The 18,692-nt window shown below is 37.3% G+C and overlaps 1 protein-coding gene across 1 annotated transcript in view; it reads right to left on the bottom strand.

Moving 5' to 3' along the window:
- Positions 1 to 18,692, bottom strand: part of MACROD2 (mono-ADP ribosylhydrolase 2) — a 2,147,078-nt gene that overhangs the window by 124,771 nt on the left and 2,003,615 nt on the right. Inside the window, exon 11 of the mRNA XM_072634489.1 lies at positions 4,372 to 4,440. Coding sequence (XP_072490590.1) covers positions 4,372 to 4,440 — 69 coding nt within the window. The remainder of the gene's footprint in view (positions 1 to 4,371; positions 4,441 to 18,692) is intronic.

The raw sequence follows: 18,692 nt of genomic DNA, 5'->3' as shown, positions 1-18,692 counted from the left end.
GCAGATAGGATAACTGGCAGACTTTGAGAGATAGTGAAGGATAGAAAGGCCTGGCATGCTATGGTCCTTGGGATCATGAAGAGTTGGACACGTTTGAGCAACTGAACAACAAAATGCATTAGATCACCAAGATAGAGAAGCAGACCTAGGATGGAGTACCCACACTTAAGGGACATTTCTAGCAAAGAAAACTAAAAAGCGCTCAGAGAGGTACAAAGAGAACCAGAAGAGAACATCATCATGGATTACTAAGGAGGAGATTGTATCCAAGAAGAAAGAGTGGATAATAATATGAAAAGCCCAAAAAAGTCACTTTTCCTCTCTCAGCCTCAGTGCCCTCATCCACAAAATGTGAGGGCTGAACTAAATGATTTTTAAAATCCCCTTCAGTTCTAAATATTGTACTTTTGACATGCTGGTTGATAAGAAAGCAAAGAGAGACAGAGGGCAAGTATTCAAACAACAAAATCGGCTCCAGAAGCTAGCATATTCTCCATTAGGTATTGCATCTGAAATATTTTAATGTTTCTGGTATAGACAACATGAAAATTGTTTTGCTTCCTTTTAAGTATTACTCTTTAACTATGCTTATAACTTCATTCAAGCCAGCTCATTTTTCTAATTCCATTTCACTTTGACATAGAGAAAGCTGTTTCCTGTTTTCATTGGGAAGAGTGGGGTGGGGGAAGGACCATGCAGGGGGAGTAGAGGAAATCTTAGTACTAAAATTATGGGAAAACAAACAAACCACATACTCCAGTAATGGTTGAATGAATGGAAAATTGTTGGTGATTTCAATGGAGGGGGAAAAAACTCCATCTGTATTCTCCATGAATATAACATCCAACAAGAAGATGGTATGTCAAGACCAAACACAGAAAACAACAGGAAGAGTCAGGATCTTTATGAAAGCCTGCAATTCAGCAAAAACATTCTGCCACTTATCTGAGAGAATGTAATAAACATTTCTGTATGAGATCCTAGCATTGTAAACCTCACAAATAGCACAGATGTCACGGAGAAGAGATGTATATGAAAGGTAGTAACAGAGAATGTTTGAAATGAATCCTCAACATTTCTGACTGCTGTTAACCCCACTTTGACCTCAATCTTTACTGTTCTCAGTGGCAGATGCGATTTTTTTCATTCAATGCACTATTTTTATCAGCCAGTCAAGATGGCAGTCATACTAGTACTAGACAGCTGGACTAAGCTTTGAATTAATGATCAACTAAAAACAGTAGGCTTATAAACATGTTATTTCAGCATGAAAGGGCAAAAATCACACCTTACAAATTATAATTAAAAATGAGAGATGTATCAAATACCAGTGCAGAATTTATTTATAACTTCCACCAACCTCTCCACCTTTCCTCCCCTAAACTAAATTAATAGGCCTTAGTGGAAATGCTGCATGGTATAATCACTAGAATGGCTTGGAGTGAGGAAGACTTGATTCTAAATCTTTCTTTTTGTTCTGAGTTTCCTCACCTGTAAGATAGGAATAGCAATGCTTGTACTACCTATGTCTCAGGATTGTTGTGAGACTCAAACAAGAGGATGGATATGAAATGCTTTGCAAACCTTAAAGTGTTATATGAATGTTAGAAAAACTATTAAAAGTTAGTATTGTCTAAAAATTTCAGTTTCTTATAAATGCCTTAGTGCCTGGTTCAAATTACCACCCATTAAGTGTTTTATAGATGGCTACTTATTTTCATCTTTCATCATTCTATCCAATCATGTAATCAATCAATAAGAATAAAGAAGAGCTTACTTATCTGACAAGCACTGTCCTAAGTTGTGGGGGTTTAAATAAAGGCAAAAACACACCTGTCTTCTTGGTGTTTAATTTGCATTCTTTTGGGGAAGGTATCATGCAAATCACTATACGCACACATACACAAGACACATGTGGATGGAAGACAAACTTAGATACTAGTAACTCACACTTAATGATAATTGACAACCTAGATGCCAAGAAAGAAATGCATTCTTGGAGGAGACAGATCTAGCAGCTACAATAATTCTAAGAGAATCTAGAACATCTTGAACAATTAAAGCTGTGATCTCCTAAAAGCCTCAAGGACACTGTGCCTATGTGATAGTAGCATAGTGATCAGCCAAGGAACATGACAGAAATAAATCTCAGCCTGAGACAATGGAATGAGCATATCTTTTTTCTTACTCTGTCACTGACCTTGGAAAACCTCAAACTATTTATTGTGAACAAATGATCTGAATGTCCAATTCAGTTTGTATACGATGAACAACACACTCTCACTTTTTCTATAACATTGCCATTTCTGCCTCTGTATGATGTATATATATTTAATTTTTTTATCATAATCTCCCTAAAGGATTTATAAAAAGGCTCAGTGTTTGCATCACCATTCACTGGTAGTTGGAACTATGATGTCAAAGCTGGCTTTCAGGAAGCTGGGTAATAAGGCATTCATTAGTAAAACTAGTATGTAAGAGGTGATCTCTTCACCTTACTCTTATCTCTAAACACACACACACACACACACACACACACATACACACTACTACTACTACTACTACTACATTTACCCAAGCAAAATGATTACTACTATCTTCCCCAAGCAAACTGAAACAGAGGTTTGAGTCACATATTTGACAGATTCTCAAAGATTTAAAATGTCCTTTTCTTTGGTTAACTCATTAAAAGAAAAAAAAAAGTTGATTTGTGATGTTTTGGAATGAATTATATTTGCATATCACTCTAAAGTAAATTCAGAATCTTTATCCCAGTAGCATAAACTCAGAAAATGGTACCTAAATAAATAGATGATATTTTTAAAGTTTACAAAATACTTTAGCCATGTTATCTCACTTGTAGTTCAAAAAAATGAGACAGGGTTTGAACTCTGTTCTTCATGCCTGCAAATTCAACATACTATGTTCTATAGTACCTAGTTATCAATTGTAGAAATAGGTCAGTGTCTACAGGAAAGTGGAGACATTTTTTAGATGTTATTAAAACCTCAAAAAACATTTATCAGGCAGGAATGGGGGCCATGAAAAAGAACCTTCTTTGTATCCTGTTTTTATTTGATTAAAGGAATAACTTTCTTTTTTTGTAACCATGAGAATCATCCAAAAGTGGAAAGGGCCACTCAGGAATTAAGGGGCTATCTCTTACTGATGTCTTCAAGTAAAAGCTAGATGACAATATATTGTAGATAGGATTCTTGTTAAGAAGTATTTTTGATGACACAGTGGGATAGATAGAGTGTTGAATTGAGAGTCAGGAAGACCTTGGTGCATGTCTTCCCTCAGATTGTGTGGCCCTGGCCAAATCACTTTACATCTTAGTCTCCTTTTCGTCATTTGCAAAATGGGGACAATAAGAGCATGTCCTTCACAAGGTGGATATGAGGATCAAATATGAACCTGTGTTTTATGCTTTGCAAACCTCTAAGTGCTATATTGTTGTTATTTTTCAGTCATGTCTGACTCTTTGTGACCCCGTTTGGGGTTTTCTTGGCAAAGATAATGGAATGGTTTGCCATTTCCTTCTCTAGTTCACTTTACATATGAGGAAACTGAGAGAAACAGGGTTAAGTGACTTGCCTAGGGTCACACAACTAGTAAGTTTCTGAGGCTAGATTTGAACTCAAGAAGAGCTCTATCCACTGAGCCACCTAGCTGCCTCCATAAGTGTTATATCAGTACTACATAATGGCTAATGATTATTATTCAGGCATAGATTGAATTAGATGGTCTCGGAGGTACCTTTCAGCTGAGATTCTGATATCACGTTCGCCTCTACCCACTAGCATTAGTCAGACTCCTTTTCTAATGATAAGAAGCATCTTATCATCATCCTTCTAAATGTTGCCTCCAAACTGGATCTCACAGTCTTATACATATTTGGGTGATGAGATAAATGATATTGTCCAGAACTTATGCAAACATACTCTTTTTTTAATCTCTGTTTTAGCATATGTTCAGCAAGCACCTCTCTGCTGGCCACTTTCCAAAAGTGATTTTAATTCTAAAAGGTTATTTGGCAAGGGAGTACCCTGAGTGGTCTGGACCTTCTGTTTTCAGCAAAACCACCCCATTTGAGACTTTCAATCTGATGCCTTGTCTTCCTAAAGAGACTTTCTACAATTCAGTCTCTCCTTTTTTATGCCATTATTTGGACAGTGGGTAGAGGAGGAGAATTCAGGTACCGAAAAGCATAAAGGTCTTTTATTGTGAGTGGAAGCGGGAGTGGGGTTGTAGGAACTTTGGCTTGAATTAACCAAGATTGGATTGCCTGTTCACCCTTCATGTAGAAATAGCTTAAATGTTCTCCTCTTAGGAGTTTGCCTTTTTAGATGTAATAGTGAGTGTCTGTACCTTTATCCTTGCTGGCTTCAACAGCTTCTTCTGATGAAGGGCTGGGTGCGGTGGCAGGCTGTGCCTCATCTTTGAAAAAGAGAAAAAGAAACAGAGCCTATTAGCTGTTACTATCAAGCTGGGAATTCCCCTGTCCCTCCACCAAAAATAAATCTAACCTTGGCTTAGTGAGGTCAAATATTAAACACTCTTTGATGGAAAAGTGGTTTGATATTGCCTCTGAACAATCAATGGATTAGAGACCAGAGACCATCTGATAGTGACAGCGTTCAGTAAGGATGGACTTATTTCATTTTACTTAGAAAGTATTATTTTTGAACCATTGGCAACACCCTTTCCCCAAACTCTGGAAGTTCATTGTTTTCACTTGGGAATAAAAAAAAACAAAAGCAAAGGCCTTCTGGCTTCTAAGAAGTGTTTTTATGTGTGTGTTTTTAAAGTTTGGTTTCCTTAGCACAGATTTCTTCTAAGCGATGCCAGGTTGTCAAACCACAGGGAACATTTCAGATGGCTGTCAGTACAGGGATATGCAAGAGAGAGAGCATTTGTAAGAAAGCACAGAAGTCATTTAACATATCAGATTGCCCAAACACAAGCAGAGAAGTGAGGAAGTTTAGATTGCCAGCAATGGCACCAATTAAAAGGAGGAGGAGGAATTTGGGCAAACACAAGTCAGAAACCTCAGGAACATCAGGTCAGTGATGTATCCATGCATTACCATTTCGGTAGCAGAAAACTGACTAGAAAACATGTTTGAAGTGATTTTAAAATAATGGAATTAGTAAAATAATCACTTGGAATATTTTTACAATAAATTTGAAAAACCTAGATAAATCATAACTATATATAATGAATTTACAGGATTGGAGGGAAATAAATAACCCATGTTTAGATAAACATTTACCTAAATCTAAAGATGAGTTCTACATTTTCCTTTTTAATCTTAAGATCCTCCACAATCTGGATCTCACATATCTTTCCAGTCTTATTTCACAATATTTTTCTTCATGAATTCTTTATTCTAGTCACACTTGCCTACTTGTTGTTCCCTGTAGATGACATCCATCTCTTACCTCTTTGCCTTTGCACAGGTGCCTGTTCCCTCCCCACCTTCATGTCTTAGAATGCCTAGCTTCCTTTAAAGCATAGCACAGTCACCTCATACCTGAGACTTTAAAAAAAGTGTCCCCAGTTGTTAGAACTGTTTCCACTTTAAAATATCTTTGTATTACTTAGCAAATACTTTACTTATTTAACTTTTGTGTATTGTATCACTCCATCCCCCATAGTACAGAATATTCTTGAAGGATGGGGCTGTGCCTTACACATAGTAGGCACTTTGGACATAGGATGCTGTGCAAGATGTTGGGGGAGACACACGGTGTCTGTCTCTATGAATTTATAGTCTAGAATGGGAGATAATAATATATGCAGTATCTACCTTATAGGCTAATTATGAGGATCAAATAAGATAATAGTTGCAAAGACACTTTATAAATCTTAAAGTCCCAAATGAAAAACTATTATCATTACAAAAGCAGTATGAAGTGGTGGACAGTGCTGTACTTGGGATGAGGTCTAAAGTGTGGCTTTTATACTTTGGGGTTAAGTCATTGAACTTCTCTGAGCTTTAGTTTCCCCATCTGTAAATTGGGGATAATCATACTTATAGTACTTATTGTATGGTTATGAAGCTCAAATGTGTATTTTAAGCACTTTGCAAAATTTAAAATCTAATACAGGGAACAGCTATTATTATTATGTAGCCTACACACAAATAATCATAACAGAATTCCTAAGTTCACAAGGGAGATACAAAGAAGTACCATGTGAGGTCCCAGGGGAGAAAGGTCATTCTCCTCTGGGGGCATCAGAGTAGATGATTTTTACTTTTAAGTCATGTCTATACTTGGTCATAGAACCAATTATTTTGGGACCCAATTACTGATTTCTGCATAATCAATCAGTCTGTCTGTGCCTTTGATCTGACTTGCTAATTAAGGTAGTCAAAGTTACTGGCTTAATGGCCTTTTGATCTTATGTTTTTCACCATTTGGACTTGACCTTTGAGGATAGATGATTTAAAATAAAGTCATAATTGATATGAATTGTACAGCAGAGAAGAATATTATTTCATTAAAAAAGCCAGGAAGTTGACTGAGCTTTCCCTAGTTTCCCTTGGAAACAATGTTGAATCAAGCCTCTAAATGGATTCTGGAGTGATAGAACATACAACAAGAGGGAATGAAACAATTTTCCAGCTTAAGATAACTTAGAAGGACTACAGGAAAAGTCTATCTCACTTGAGTAAAAGGTGAGTGCAATCCAGTATAGATGGTGTCTGGGCATGCCATTGGGAGACTCTTAGCCACAGCAAAGAGCACCAACTGAGGCCCCACCATCTTGGATTAGCAAGCTAATCACACAGAAGGCCAGCTGTCACAGTCACAGCACAGAAGGCAAATTACCAGTCTTGGAACCCCAGTACAACAGGCACAACTAGGCGAGGCCACCCCAATACAGTGGGCAAGTCACTAGTACCTGAGGCCCCAGCACAGAAGGTCAGCGACCAGTTCTGTGGCCCCAAACACAAGAAATTTTGAACAGTGCCCCCTGTGCCCCAGGAGGAGAGCTTAACTTTAAAAAGTCATAAAATAGGCTTCAAAATTAGTAAAACACCAAAAAACCCAAAAAAGATCTCTGCCTATAGAAAGCCACTGTGCAACAGAGAAGATCAAAATACAAACTCAGAAGAGCATAATAATGTCAAAATGCCGACATGCAAAGCCTCAAAGGGGAAGATGAATTGGTGTCAACACCAAAAAACCTTCTTGCGAGAGCTGAAAAAGGATTTTTTAAAAAATCAAACCAGAGAGACAGAAGAAAAATTGGGAAAATAAATGTTATACAAGAGAGATTCAACATCTTGGAAAAGGATGTACAAAAATTGACTGAAGAAAACAATTCCTTAAAAAATATAATTGGCCAAATTGGAAAAAAAAAATCCACTGAAGAAAACAACTCCTTAAAAATTAGAATTGGGCAAGTAGAAACTACTGACTCCATGAGACATCAAGAACCAGTCAAAGAAAATAAAAAGAACAAAAAAAGGGAAGAAAATATAAAATTTATTGGTAAAATAAGTCATATGAAAAATAGATCCAGGAGAGATTATTTAAGAAATATTGAACTACCTGAAAGCCATGATAAAAAAAAACAAAGAGTCAGGATAGAATCTTTCAAGAAATTTTCAAGGACAACAGCCCTCAAACTCTAGAACCAGAGGGTAAAATAGTCATTGAAAGAATCTACCTATCATCTCCAAAAAGAGATCCCAAAATGAAAACTTCAAGTAAAATTGTAGCCATATTCCAGAATTATCTGGTCAAGAAGAAAGCACTTCAGATAATCAGAAAGAAACAATTCAAATATCAAGGAACCTCAGTTAAGATTAGAAAGGACTTAGCAGTTTCAACATTAAAGGATCTGAGGGCTAGCAATATGATATTCTGGAAGGCAAAGGAGCCTAGATTACACCATAACTCAATTACCCAGCAAAATTGAGCAAATATTTCAGGGAAAAGGATGGACATTCAATGCAATAGGGAACTTTCAAACTTTTCTGATGAAAAGATCACAGTTGAACAGAAAGTTTGATTTTCCAATACAATACTCAAGAGAAGCATAAAAAGGAAAACAGGAAAAAAATGTTAGTCAAAAAGGTTGAACTGTTTACATCTGTACCTATCTACTTCTATCTACCCCAAGAAGATGATATTTGTAACTGTTGAGAAATGTATCTCTATTAGGGCAGTTGGATGAAGTATACATAGACAGAGGGTTTGGCTATGAGTTGACTTTGATGTGATGATATAAAAATGGGGTAAAAATAGGATTGTACTGGGAGAAGAGAAAAGTGGGAGACAGAATAGGGTAAATTATATCACATGAAGAGGTACAAAAGATCTATCACAGTAGAAGGAAAGTAGGGAGGGGGTGAGCATTGTTTGAACTTAACTCTCATAGGATTTGGCTCAAAGACAGAACAACATACACATTCAATTGGGTGTAGAAATTTATCTTAATCAATAAGGAAGTAGGAGGGGAAAGGGGAAACACAGGGAGATGGGGCTGATGGAAGGGAGGGCAGATTGAGATTCAGTAGTCAGAAGCAAAATATTGGAGAGGAGGGACAAGATGAAAGGAGAGAGAAAGTATAAATGGGGAAAATAGGATGGAGGGAAAGACTCAGTAATCACATGTGTGAATGTGAATGGAATGAACTCTCCCATAGCAGAGTGGATTCAAAATCAGAATCCTACAATATGTTGTTTACAATAAAAACACATTTGAAGCACAGAGATACACATGGCGTAAAGGTAAAAGGCTGGAGCAGAATGTATTATTCTTCAGCTGAAGCAAAAAAAAAAAAAGCAGGGTTAACAATCCTGATTGTAGACAAAAGGGGAGAGAGGGAGGGAGGGAGGGAGGGAGAGAGGGAGAGAGGGAGAGAGGGAGAGAGGGAGAGAGGGAGAGAGAGAGAGAGATCTAATTAAAAGAGATAAGGAAGGAAACTACATCTTGCTGAAAGGTACAATTTAGTAATATCAATACTAAACATATATGCACCAAGTGGTATAGCATCTAAATTCGTAAATGAGCAGTTAAATAAGTTACAGGAAGTAATAGACAGCAAAACTATACTATTGGGGAACCTCAACTCCCCCCCCCCCTTGTCAGAACTAGATAAGTCTAACCACAAAATAAACAAGAAAGAAATTAAGGAGGTGAATAGAATTTTAGAAAAAGTTAGATATGATAGACCTCCAGCAAGAAGTGAATGAGGATTAAAAGGAATATACCTTTTTTACAGTGGTACATGGCACCTATACACACACACACACACACACACACACACACACACATAATGACTGTGTACTAGCATGCAAAAATCTCACAAGAAAATGAAGAAAGGCAAAAGTATTAAAAGCATCATTTTCAGATCATGATGCAATAAAAATGACATGTAATAAAGGCCCATGGAAAGACAGATTAAATTTAATTGGAATCTAAATAATCTAATTCTAAAGAATGAGTGGGTCAAACAACAACTCATAGGAACAATCAATAATTTCATCAAAGAGAATGACAATCATGAGACAATATAACAAAATTTATAGGATGTAGCCAAAATACTGCTTTGGGAAATTTTATATCTTTAAATGCTTACATGAATAAAACAGAGAAAGAACAGATTAATGAATTGGGAATGCAACTAAAGAAAGCTAGGAAATGAACAAATTAAAAATTTCCAACTAAATGCCAAATTAGAAATTCTAAAATCAAAGGAGAGATTAATAAAACTGAAAGTAAGAAAACTATTGAACTAATAAATAAAGCTAAGAGCTAGTTTTATGAAATAACCAATAGAATAGATAAATCTTTGGATAATTTGATTTAAAAAAGAAAAAAAAACAAATTACCAGTATCAAAATGAAGAGGGTGAATTCACCACCAATGAAGAGGAAATTAAGGCAATAATTAGGAGCTATTTTGCCTAACTGTATGCCAATAAATCTGACAATCAAAGTGAAATGGATGAATATTTGCAAAAATATAAATTGTCCAAAATAAAAGAAAGGGAAATAAGATGCTTAAGAATCCCCAATTAGAAAAATAAATTGAATAAGTCATCAATGAACTTCCTAATAAAAAAAATCTCCAGGGTCAAATGGATTTACAAGTGAATTCTACCAAACATTTAAAGAACAATTAATTTTTTTTTTATTTAACTTTTAACATTTATTTTCACAAAATTTTGGGTTACAAATTTTCTCCCCTTTTATCCCCTCCCCCCCAACCCCAAGCGTTCTAATTGCCCCTGTGACCTATCTGCTCTCTCTTCTATCCTCCCTCTCTGCCCTTGTCTCCGTCTGCTCTTTTGTCCTGTAGGGCCAGATAGCTTTCTTTACCCCTTAACCTGTATTTCTTATTTCCTAGTGGTAAGAACATTACAGTTGATCCTAACACTTTGAGTTCCAACTTCTTTAGCTCCCTCCCTCTCCACCCCTTCCCTTTGGAAGACAAGCAATTCAATATAGGCCAAATCTGTGTAGTTTTGCAAATGATTTCCATACTAGTTGTGTTGTATAGGACTACCTATATTTCCCTCCATCCTATCCTGTTCCCGATTACTTCTATTCTCTTATGATCCTTTCCCTCCCCATGAGTGTCGACCTCGGATTGCATTCTCCTCCCCATGCCTTCCCCTCTATCCTCCCCCCCACCCTGCTTGTGCCCTTGTCCCCCACTCTCCTGTATTGTGAGATAGGTTTTCCTACCAAAATGAGTGTGCATTTTATTCTTTCCTTTAGTGGAATGTGATGAGAGTAGACCTCATGTTTTTCTCTCGCCTCACCTCTTTATCCCTCCACTAATAAGTCTTTTGCTTGCCTCTTTTATGAGGGATAATTTGCCCCATTCAATTTCTCCCTTTCTCCTCCCAATATTTCTCTCTCACTGCTTGATTTCATTTTTTTTTTTAAGATATGATCCCATCCTCTTCAATTCACTCTGTGCACTCTGTCTCTATGTATGTGTGCGTGTGTGCATGTGTGTGTGTGTACTCCCACCCAGTACCCAGATACTGAAATGTTTCAAGAGTTACAAATATTGTCTTTCCATGTAGGAATGTAAACAGTTCAACTTTAGTAAGTCCCTTATGACTTCTCTTTGCTGTTCACCTTTTCATGGTTCTCTTCATTCTTGTGTTTGAAAGTCAAATTTTCTTTTCAGTTCTGGTCTTTTCATCAAGAAAATTTGAAAGTCCTCTATTTCATTGAAAGACCATTTTTTCTCCTGAAGTATTATACTCAGTTTTGCTGGGTAGGTGATTCTTGGTTTTAGTCCTAGTTCCTTTGACTTCTGGAATATCCTATTCCATTCCCTTCGATCCCTTAATGTAGAGGGTGCTAGATCTTGTGTTATCCTGATTGTATTTCCACAATACTTGAATTGTTTCTTTCTAGCTGCTTGCAATATTTTCTCTTTCACCTGGGAATTCTGGAATTTGGCCACAATGTTCCTAGGAGTTTCTCTTTTTGGATCTCTTTTGTGCGGTGTTCTGCGGATTCCTTGAATATTTATTTTGCCTTCTGGTTCTAGAATCTCAGGGCAGTTTTCCTTGATAATTTCATGGAAGATGATGTCTAGGCTCTTCTTTTGATCATGGTTTTCAGGTAGTCCCAGAATTTTTACATTGTCTCTCCTGATTCTATTTTCCAGGTCAGTTGTTTTTCCAATAAGATATTCACATTATCTTCCATTTTTCGAATCTTCACGCTATGTTCTGTGATATCTGTCTTTCTCATAAAGTCCTTAGTGTCCATCTGTACCATTCCAGTTTTGAAAGATCTATTTTCTTCAGTGAGCTTTTGAATCTCCTTTTCCATTTGGCTAATTCTGTTTTTGAGAGCATTCTTCTCCTCATTGGCCTTTTGAACCTCTTTTGCCAATTGAGTTAGGCTAGTTTTCAAGGTGTTAATTTCTTCAACATTTTTTTGGTTCTCCTTTAGCAGGGAGCTGATCTGCTTTTCATGCTTCTCTTTCATCCTTCTCATTTCTTTTCCCAGTTTTTCCTCCACCTCTCTAACTTGATTTTCAAAATTCTTTTTGAACTCTTCCATGGCCTGAGCCCATTGGGTGGGCTGGGACACAGAATCCTTGATTTCTGTGTCTTTGCCTGATGGTAAGCATTGTTCTTCCTCATCAGAAAGGAAGGGAGGAAGTGTCTTTTCTCCGAGAAAGTACCCTTCAATAGTTTTATTTCTTTTCCCTTTTCTGGGCATTCTCCCCAGCCAGTGGCTTGACCTCTGAATATTCTCCTCACACCCACCTAGCCTCCTGGTCCTCCCAGCCAGCGTTTGGGGACTGAGATTCAAATGCTGCTTCCCACCTTAGGGCTTTCGGCGGGGGCAGGGCTGTTATTCAGTGTGAGAATTAAGTTCAGGTGGTCAGGTCAGGGCAGGGCTGCCTCTCAGGCTTAGTTCCCTCAGGGGGTTTATGTACAGACCTTCCACAATGGATCCAGGCTCCCGCCTGCTTGGGGAGCCCCTGTCTGCAGCCGCCTCTCAGCTTCTATCTCCCGGGGGGGCCCGAGCCATGGGGGCATCCCACTCCCCTCTCGACCCGCCAAAGAGACTCTCTCACCAACTGTCCTCACCTATGGGTGGAGGGGTTTGTGCCGCTGCTGGAGATCCCGTCCCCATAGCCCGCTTGGATCTTTTCCTCACGGTGTCGTGGCCGCTGCAGGGCTGCCCTCTGCTCCCAGTCCCGGCACCCAGTCCACAGCGCGAAGGACCCCCCGTGAGAGGTTTGCAGGTCTCTCCGGAACAGAAATCTCCCTCGCTCCAATATTCTATGGTCTCTGGGTGCAGAATTCACCGTGAGTTGGTCCCCTCTAGCCGTTCTGTGGGTTGTGGGTTCGGAGCTATGTGTATGTGCGTCTTTCTACTCCGCCATCTTGGCTCGGCCCCTCCCCCCCCCCAGAACAATTAATTTCAATGCTATATAAACTATTTGGGAAAATAGGTGAAGGAGTCCTACCAAATTCCAAACATGATACAAATATGATGTGGATATCTAAACCAGAAAGAGCCAAAACAGAGATCGAAGATTATAGACTAATTTCTCTAATGAATATTGATGCAAAAATTTAAATAGTGGCAAAGAGATTATAGCAATTTATCGTAAGGATAATACACTATGACTAGGTAGGATTTATACCAAGAATGCAGGGCAGATTTAGTATGAAGAAACTATCAGCATAATTGGCCACATCAACAACATAACTGACAGAAACCATTTGATTATCTCACTAGATTTAGAGAAGTCTTTTGACAAATACAGTATCTATTACTTTTGAAAACACTAGAGAACATATTAATAAATGGAATCCCCCTTAAAATAATAAGTAATATCAATCTAAAACCATCAGCAAACATTATATGTAATAGGGATAAGACAGTGGCTTTCCCATTAAGATTATGGGTGAAACAAGGATGACCATTATCATTACTATTATTCAATATTGTACTAGAAATGTTAACTTTATCAATAAGAAAAAGAAATGGAAGGAATTACAATAGGCAAAGGAGAAACAAAGCTATCACTCTTTGCAGAGCATATGATGGTATACTTAGAGAATTCTAGAGAATCAACTAAAAAACTACTTGAAATAATTAACAACTTTAGCAAAGTTGCAGGATATAAGATAAACCTGCATAAATCAGCAGCATTTCTATATATTATTTATGAAGCCCAGCAGCAAGAGGTAAAAGAAAAAATCTCATTTAAAATAACTGTAGACCATACAAAATATTTGGGAGACTACCAGTCAAGACAAACCCAGGAAGTATTTGCAAAAAATTACAAAACACTTTTCATGCAAATAAAGTCAGATCTAAATAATTGGAAAAATATCAAGTGCTCATGGGTAGGCTGAATTAATATAATGAAAATGACAATTCTACTTAAATTATTTTACTTATTCAGTGCCATAACAATCAAACTACAACATATTATTTTATAGGGTTAGAAAAAATAATAAAATTCATCTGAAAGATCCAAAGGTTAAGAATATCAAGGGAATTAATGAAAAAAAATTCAAAGGAGGATGACCTAAAATTGTATTATAAAGCAGCAATCATCAAAACTATTTAGTACTAGCTAAGACATAGAGTGGTAGATCTGTTGAAACAGGATGTGTACATAAGAGCCAGTTATAAATGTATATAAGAATTTATGATTTCATAAACCCAAAGATTTCAGTTTCTGGGATAAGAACTTGGAAACCTGAAAATAGTATGACAAAAAATAGGCACAGACCAACATCTCACACCATATACCAAGGCAGGATCAAAATGAGTACATGATTTAGCCATAAAGGGTGATATATAAACAAATTAGGAGAACAAGGAAAAGATTGCCAGATTTATGCAGAAGGGAAAAAACAAACAAGAGATAGACAACATTATGAAATATAAAAATGAATAATTTTTATTATATTAAATTTTAAAAGTTTTTGCAGAAACAAAACGAATGCAACCAAGATTAGAAGGAAAGCAGAAATCTGAGAAACAATTTTAAAGCCAGTGTTTCTGAAAGGCCTCATTTATAAAATATATAGAACCAAATTTATAAGAATACAAGTCTTTTCCCAATTGATAAATAGTCAAAGGATATAAACAGGCAGTTTTGAGATAAAGAAATTATATTATCTATTAAATTATATTATATGAATTATATTTATCTATAGTCATAGGGAAAATGCTCTAAATCATTATTGACTAGAGATATGCAGATCGAAACAGCTCTGAGGTACCGCCTCAAACCTATCAGATAGACTAATATGTCAGAAAAGTAAAATGATAAATGTTGGAGAATATGTGGGAAAATTGGTAGGCTAATGCATTGTTGGTAGAATTGTGAGCTGATTCAACTATTCTGGACAGCAATTTGGAACTATTCCCTAAGGGCTGTAAAACTGCATACCCTTTGATCCAGCAATACTGCTACTAGGTCTGTATCTCAAAGATGTAATTAAAAAGGAAAAAGGTCCCACATGTACCAAAATATTTATAGTTGCTCTTTTTGTGGTGTCAAAAAATTAGAAACTGAGGGGATGCCTATCAATTGGGGAATGACTGAACAAATTGTGGTACATGAATATAATGGAATACCATTGTGTTATAAGAAATGATGAGCAGGTGGACTTCGAAAAACCTGGAAAGACTTACATGAACTGTTTCTGAGTGAAGTGAGCAGAAGAAGGAGAACTTTATCCACAGTATCAGTAACATTGTGCAATGATCAATTATGATAAACTTTATTCTTCTCAGCAATACAATGATCCAAGACAATTCCAAAAGATTCATGATGGAAAATGTTACCCACATCCAGAGAAAGAACCATGGAGTCTGAATGCAGATTGAAACATACTATTTTCACTTTTCTGGGTTTTTTCTTTCTTGTGGTTTTTCCTTTTTTTTCTGATTCTTTTTTCACAACATAATTAATAATGGAAATATGTTTATCATGGTTGTACATGTATAACCTATATCAGATTGCTTTCCATCGTAGAGAGGGGGGAGTAGAGGCAAGGAGAGAGAAAAATTTGGAGTTCAAAATCTTATAAACATGAATGCTTAAAAACTATCTTTACATGTAATTGGAAAAGATAAAATATTATTAAGTAGGGAGGAAAATAGGTGACTCCAAGTTTCATTAGAAGAATGCCTCCTACTTCCTTTACTTCCAATGCAGGCTAGCCATTGGCATTGTGTTATTCATACAGTAAAGTCTTCCTCTGATGACTTTTCATGATTTAGTGACCCTGAATTCTTTCAGGCTAGGCCAGAAGAATGTAAGCTCATGGTGGCTCTAGCAAGGTGTGAAAGCTTTGCTAATGTCTGACTGTGTGTGTCCATCTTTGGAGGACCAACCCATGTTAATGCAGAGATATCATTAGACAGTGGATGAGAGGGAAAGGAATGTTTTTTGTCACAGGAGAGTCATTGAGACCACCTTTTCAGGCACAAAGACTTTGCAGTCAATTTCAATAGGAGTACCTAAACCAGAGAAATATGGGTTCTTTTGAAGTTTTGAAAGAGAATGCATGGTGGGCTCTTTATAAACACTAGACTGGTAACAAATGACGATCACTGACAATGAGCCTGGATTTGGGGTCAACCAGATTGCCCACCTGAAAGGACATGAAAACCAATTTAAGACTTCATTTAGAACTGATCCTTTATGTTGTCAGGGTGCCATCATTGTAGAGATAAAGCTATCAGATTGAAGAGGAAAGAGAGACTGGTTTCCCACCACCCTTTACTGATGGGCTTTATAACCTTTTAGCCCAAAAAGAAGTTGCCTGTTGTTATCTGATTACGGGAAAAGGCTGAGTCCATGAAATGTGGGTCTGTGTGTCTGTGTGTGTGTGTATATGCAGGGGAAGGAAAGACTATGGGGAAAATGCAGTTTGGAATAAAGAGATGAGTGAATAAAACTGGGGAAACCTTAGCAATTGCTGAATGGCCTCGACTGTCAACACTTAGTTGAATAATATTGGCCAGCTGAATGCAATAGGAATAGTGACAATTTTTCATACAAAACTCATCAACAGAGAACATCCAGGGAGGGTGGGGGGAACACCCACACCAGAGCTTGCAGTATCACAAATTCATTTATTTGCAAGGGCTGTGTTGCCATAAACTGAACTGGCTGACTCGATAATGGGACCCAAGGTCCTTACTGGCTTGCTTCAGTGCTTTTCCTGAATGGCCTTCTCCAATATAATTTTCCAAGTTAGAAATAAAGGCTCTCATTTTGCCATTGAGAGTTACAAGGCTACAGCAGAAAGTGTGAGGTGAAAAAAGTGACCATTCTCCTTGTTTTACGTTGAAGTGCTCAGCATAAAGGAGAATAGGTGTCTGGCAAATGTTTGACCAAAACCACTATTTAAAACGAAACAAAACACTCTATACTCAAGGGAGATGACTTGGAAACTAAAGACAGTGAAGGTATTTTTAGTCATTCAGTAGCAGTTATTTTGATAACTGCATAATTTTGCCTGTCATCCTTTTAGTAGAGAGCTCGCCAGTGCAAAAATAGGCAGAAGGAAGGATAAATCAAAGGTAATGATAATTTCTTTTGAGCTATAAGTTCTATTTCATTAAAAATTGTCCAATTTATAACCTACAACTCAGAATTTATCAATGTACAATTTACAAATCTATCCCTAATGAACCAAGACTTTTCCTGGAAGCCTTTGTTTCTGAGTTCGAGAAAGTCAATCTCAGTAATGCAGCTTATCAGAGTAGGTAAAGAAATAAATGGAAACATTTTGGGGGGTCCAGGACCATGATTTCATAGGTGTAGAGATCTCATGGCAAGAAGATTCTCTCTGCCAATGCAGATCAGCAACTATTATGTACCTTAGAGTCCTAAAGAGTAGCACTGAGAGTTTAGGTGACTTGTCCATAGTACAAAGGCTGGACTTGAATACAGGTGTCATTTATTCTAAACTTCTACCTACTGCCTCTCAACGAAAAATAATTTCACCTAAAACAACAAAGGATGCTTCATTATTCTGATATAAGGGGAACTTCATCCTGAAACTATGTCTTTTTTCTTCTAGGAGGATAGGCAGCGGACAGGTGATTTTCTTGATGGGGAACTCCTAGGAAGAAACTTCCTCTTCCACTGCAGGCTTTCATCTTCTGTGCATCTTAGGCACTTGGAGGATTTCCTAGAGCACTGAGAGGTCATGTGATACGCACAGGGTTACAGAGCCAATCTGCATCCCTGGCAAAGCAAGAATTCATATCTTCCTGCTTTTGATGTCAACGCTTTATACACTATGCTATATTGCTTTTCTTAAGTGAAATCCAGGAAAATGCTGACCTGATGTAAGCCACCTAAGCTTCTTTCCATTTTTTTCTCTCCCACTCCTTAGAGGATTACCAAGATAAATGTTTTACCACTAAGAGGGGAAAATAGAGTTGGTAACTTAAAGAGGAAATGCATTTTTTGGACTTTTCATTCATAATGAATGAATGGAGCTGTGGTCTCCAGTGAGAGGGGGCACAAGGCCTAAGTTAATCTGATGGAAAGGAAGGAGAGTTCAGTCAATTGTACTGACTAAAGTTATTGTTTACCAAGGTGGACCAGAACCTGGGAGGTTGCTTAAAAGAACTCTGAGCCCACCTGCCCCTTGGCTGCAGACTTCCATTTCCTCTGAGTTTGGCTTCTCCTCTGTGCCATTCTCATCTCTCAAGTAAACCACAGGAAAAAAAAAATCGAGTCAATTTAGGAAATCTCTCTTTATGACTAATAGGCAACACTGAAATTAATTGTGACCAATGCAGCATAACTTCATTTACAAGGCCGGCAATAAAGCAAGGGGGAAGAATTCTAGCAGAGGAATGAAAAGAAAAAAAAATATATCAACATAAATAGTTAGATTCGACCCAAACCTTCCTCAAATAGTATGCTAGATGAAATGTTTAGCTGCCATAAACAAAATTCCCTCTTCGGTCTGGCAAGCATCTCTCTTAACACAGCAGATAGATTTCAGTTCTGCTTTGCAATTTTCCTTGGCTTATGTAACATGTACTATATGGGTAAGACATGGTTGACTAGATTTTTGCGTGCCTTTTATCTCCCTGTTTTACACATTTCTAAAAAAGAAAAGGTCTGCTTTCCCTTAACTTTTGTGTGACAGTGTTAAAATATTCAGGATGTGAAATATTTCATACTGA

This window comes from Notamacropus eugenii, chromosome 1, assembly GCF_028372415.1.
Source record: "Notamacropus eugenii isolate mMacEug1 chromosome 1, mMacEug1.pri_v2, whole genome shotgun sequence".
Lineage (NCBI taxonomy): Eukaryota > Metazoa > Chordata > Mammalia > Diprotodontia > Macropodidae > Notamacropus > Notamacropus eugenii.
The sequence above is the reverse complement of the archived record's forward strand: the minus strand, read 5'-3'. Positions and strand labels throughout refer to the sequence as shown.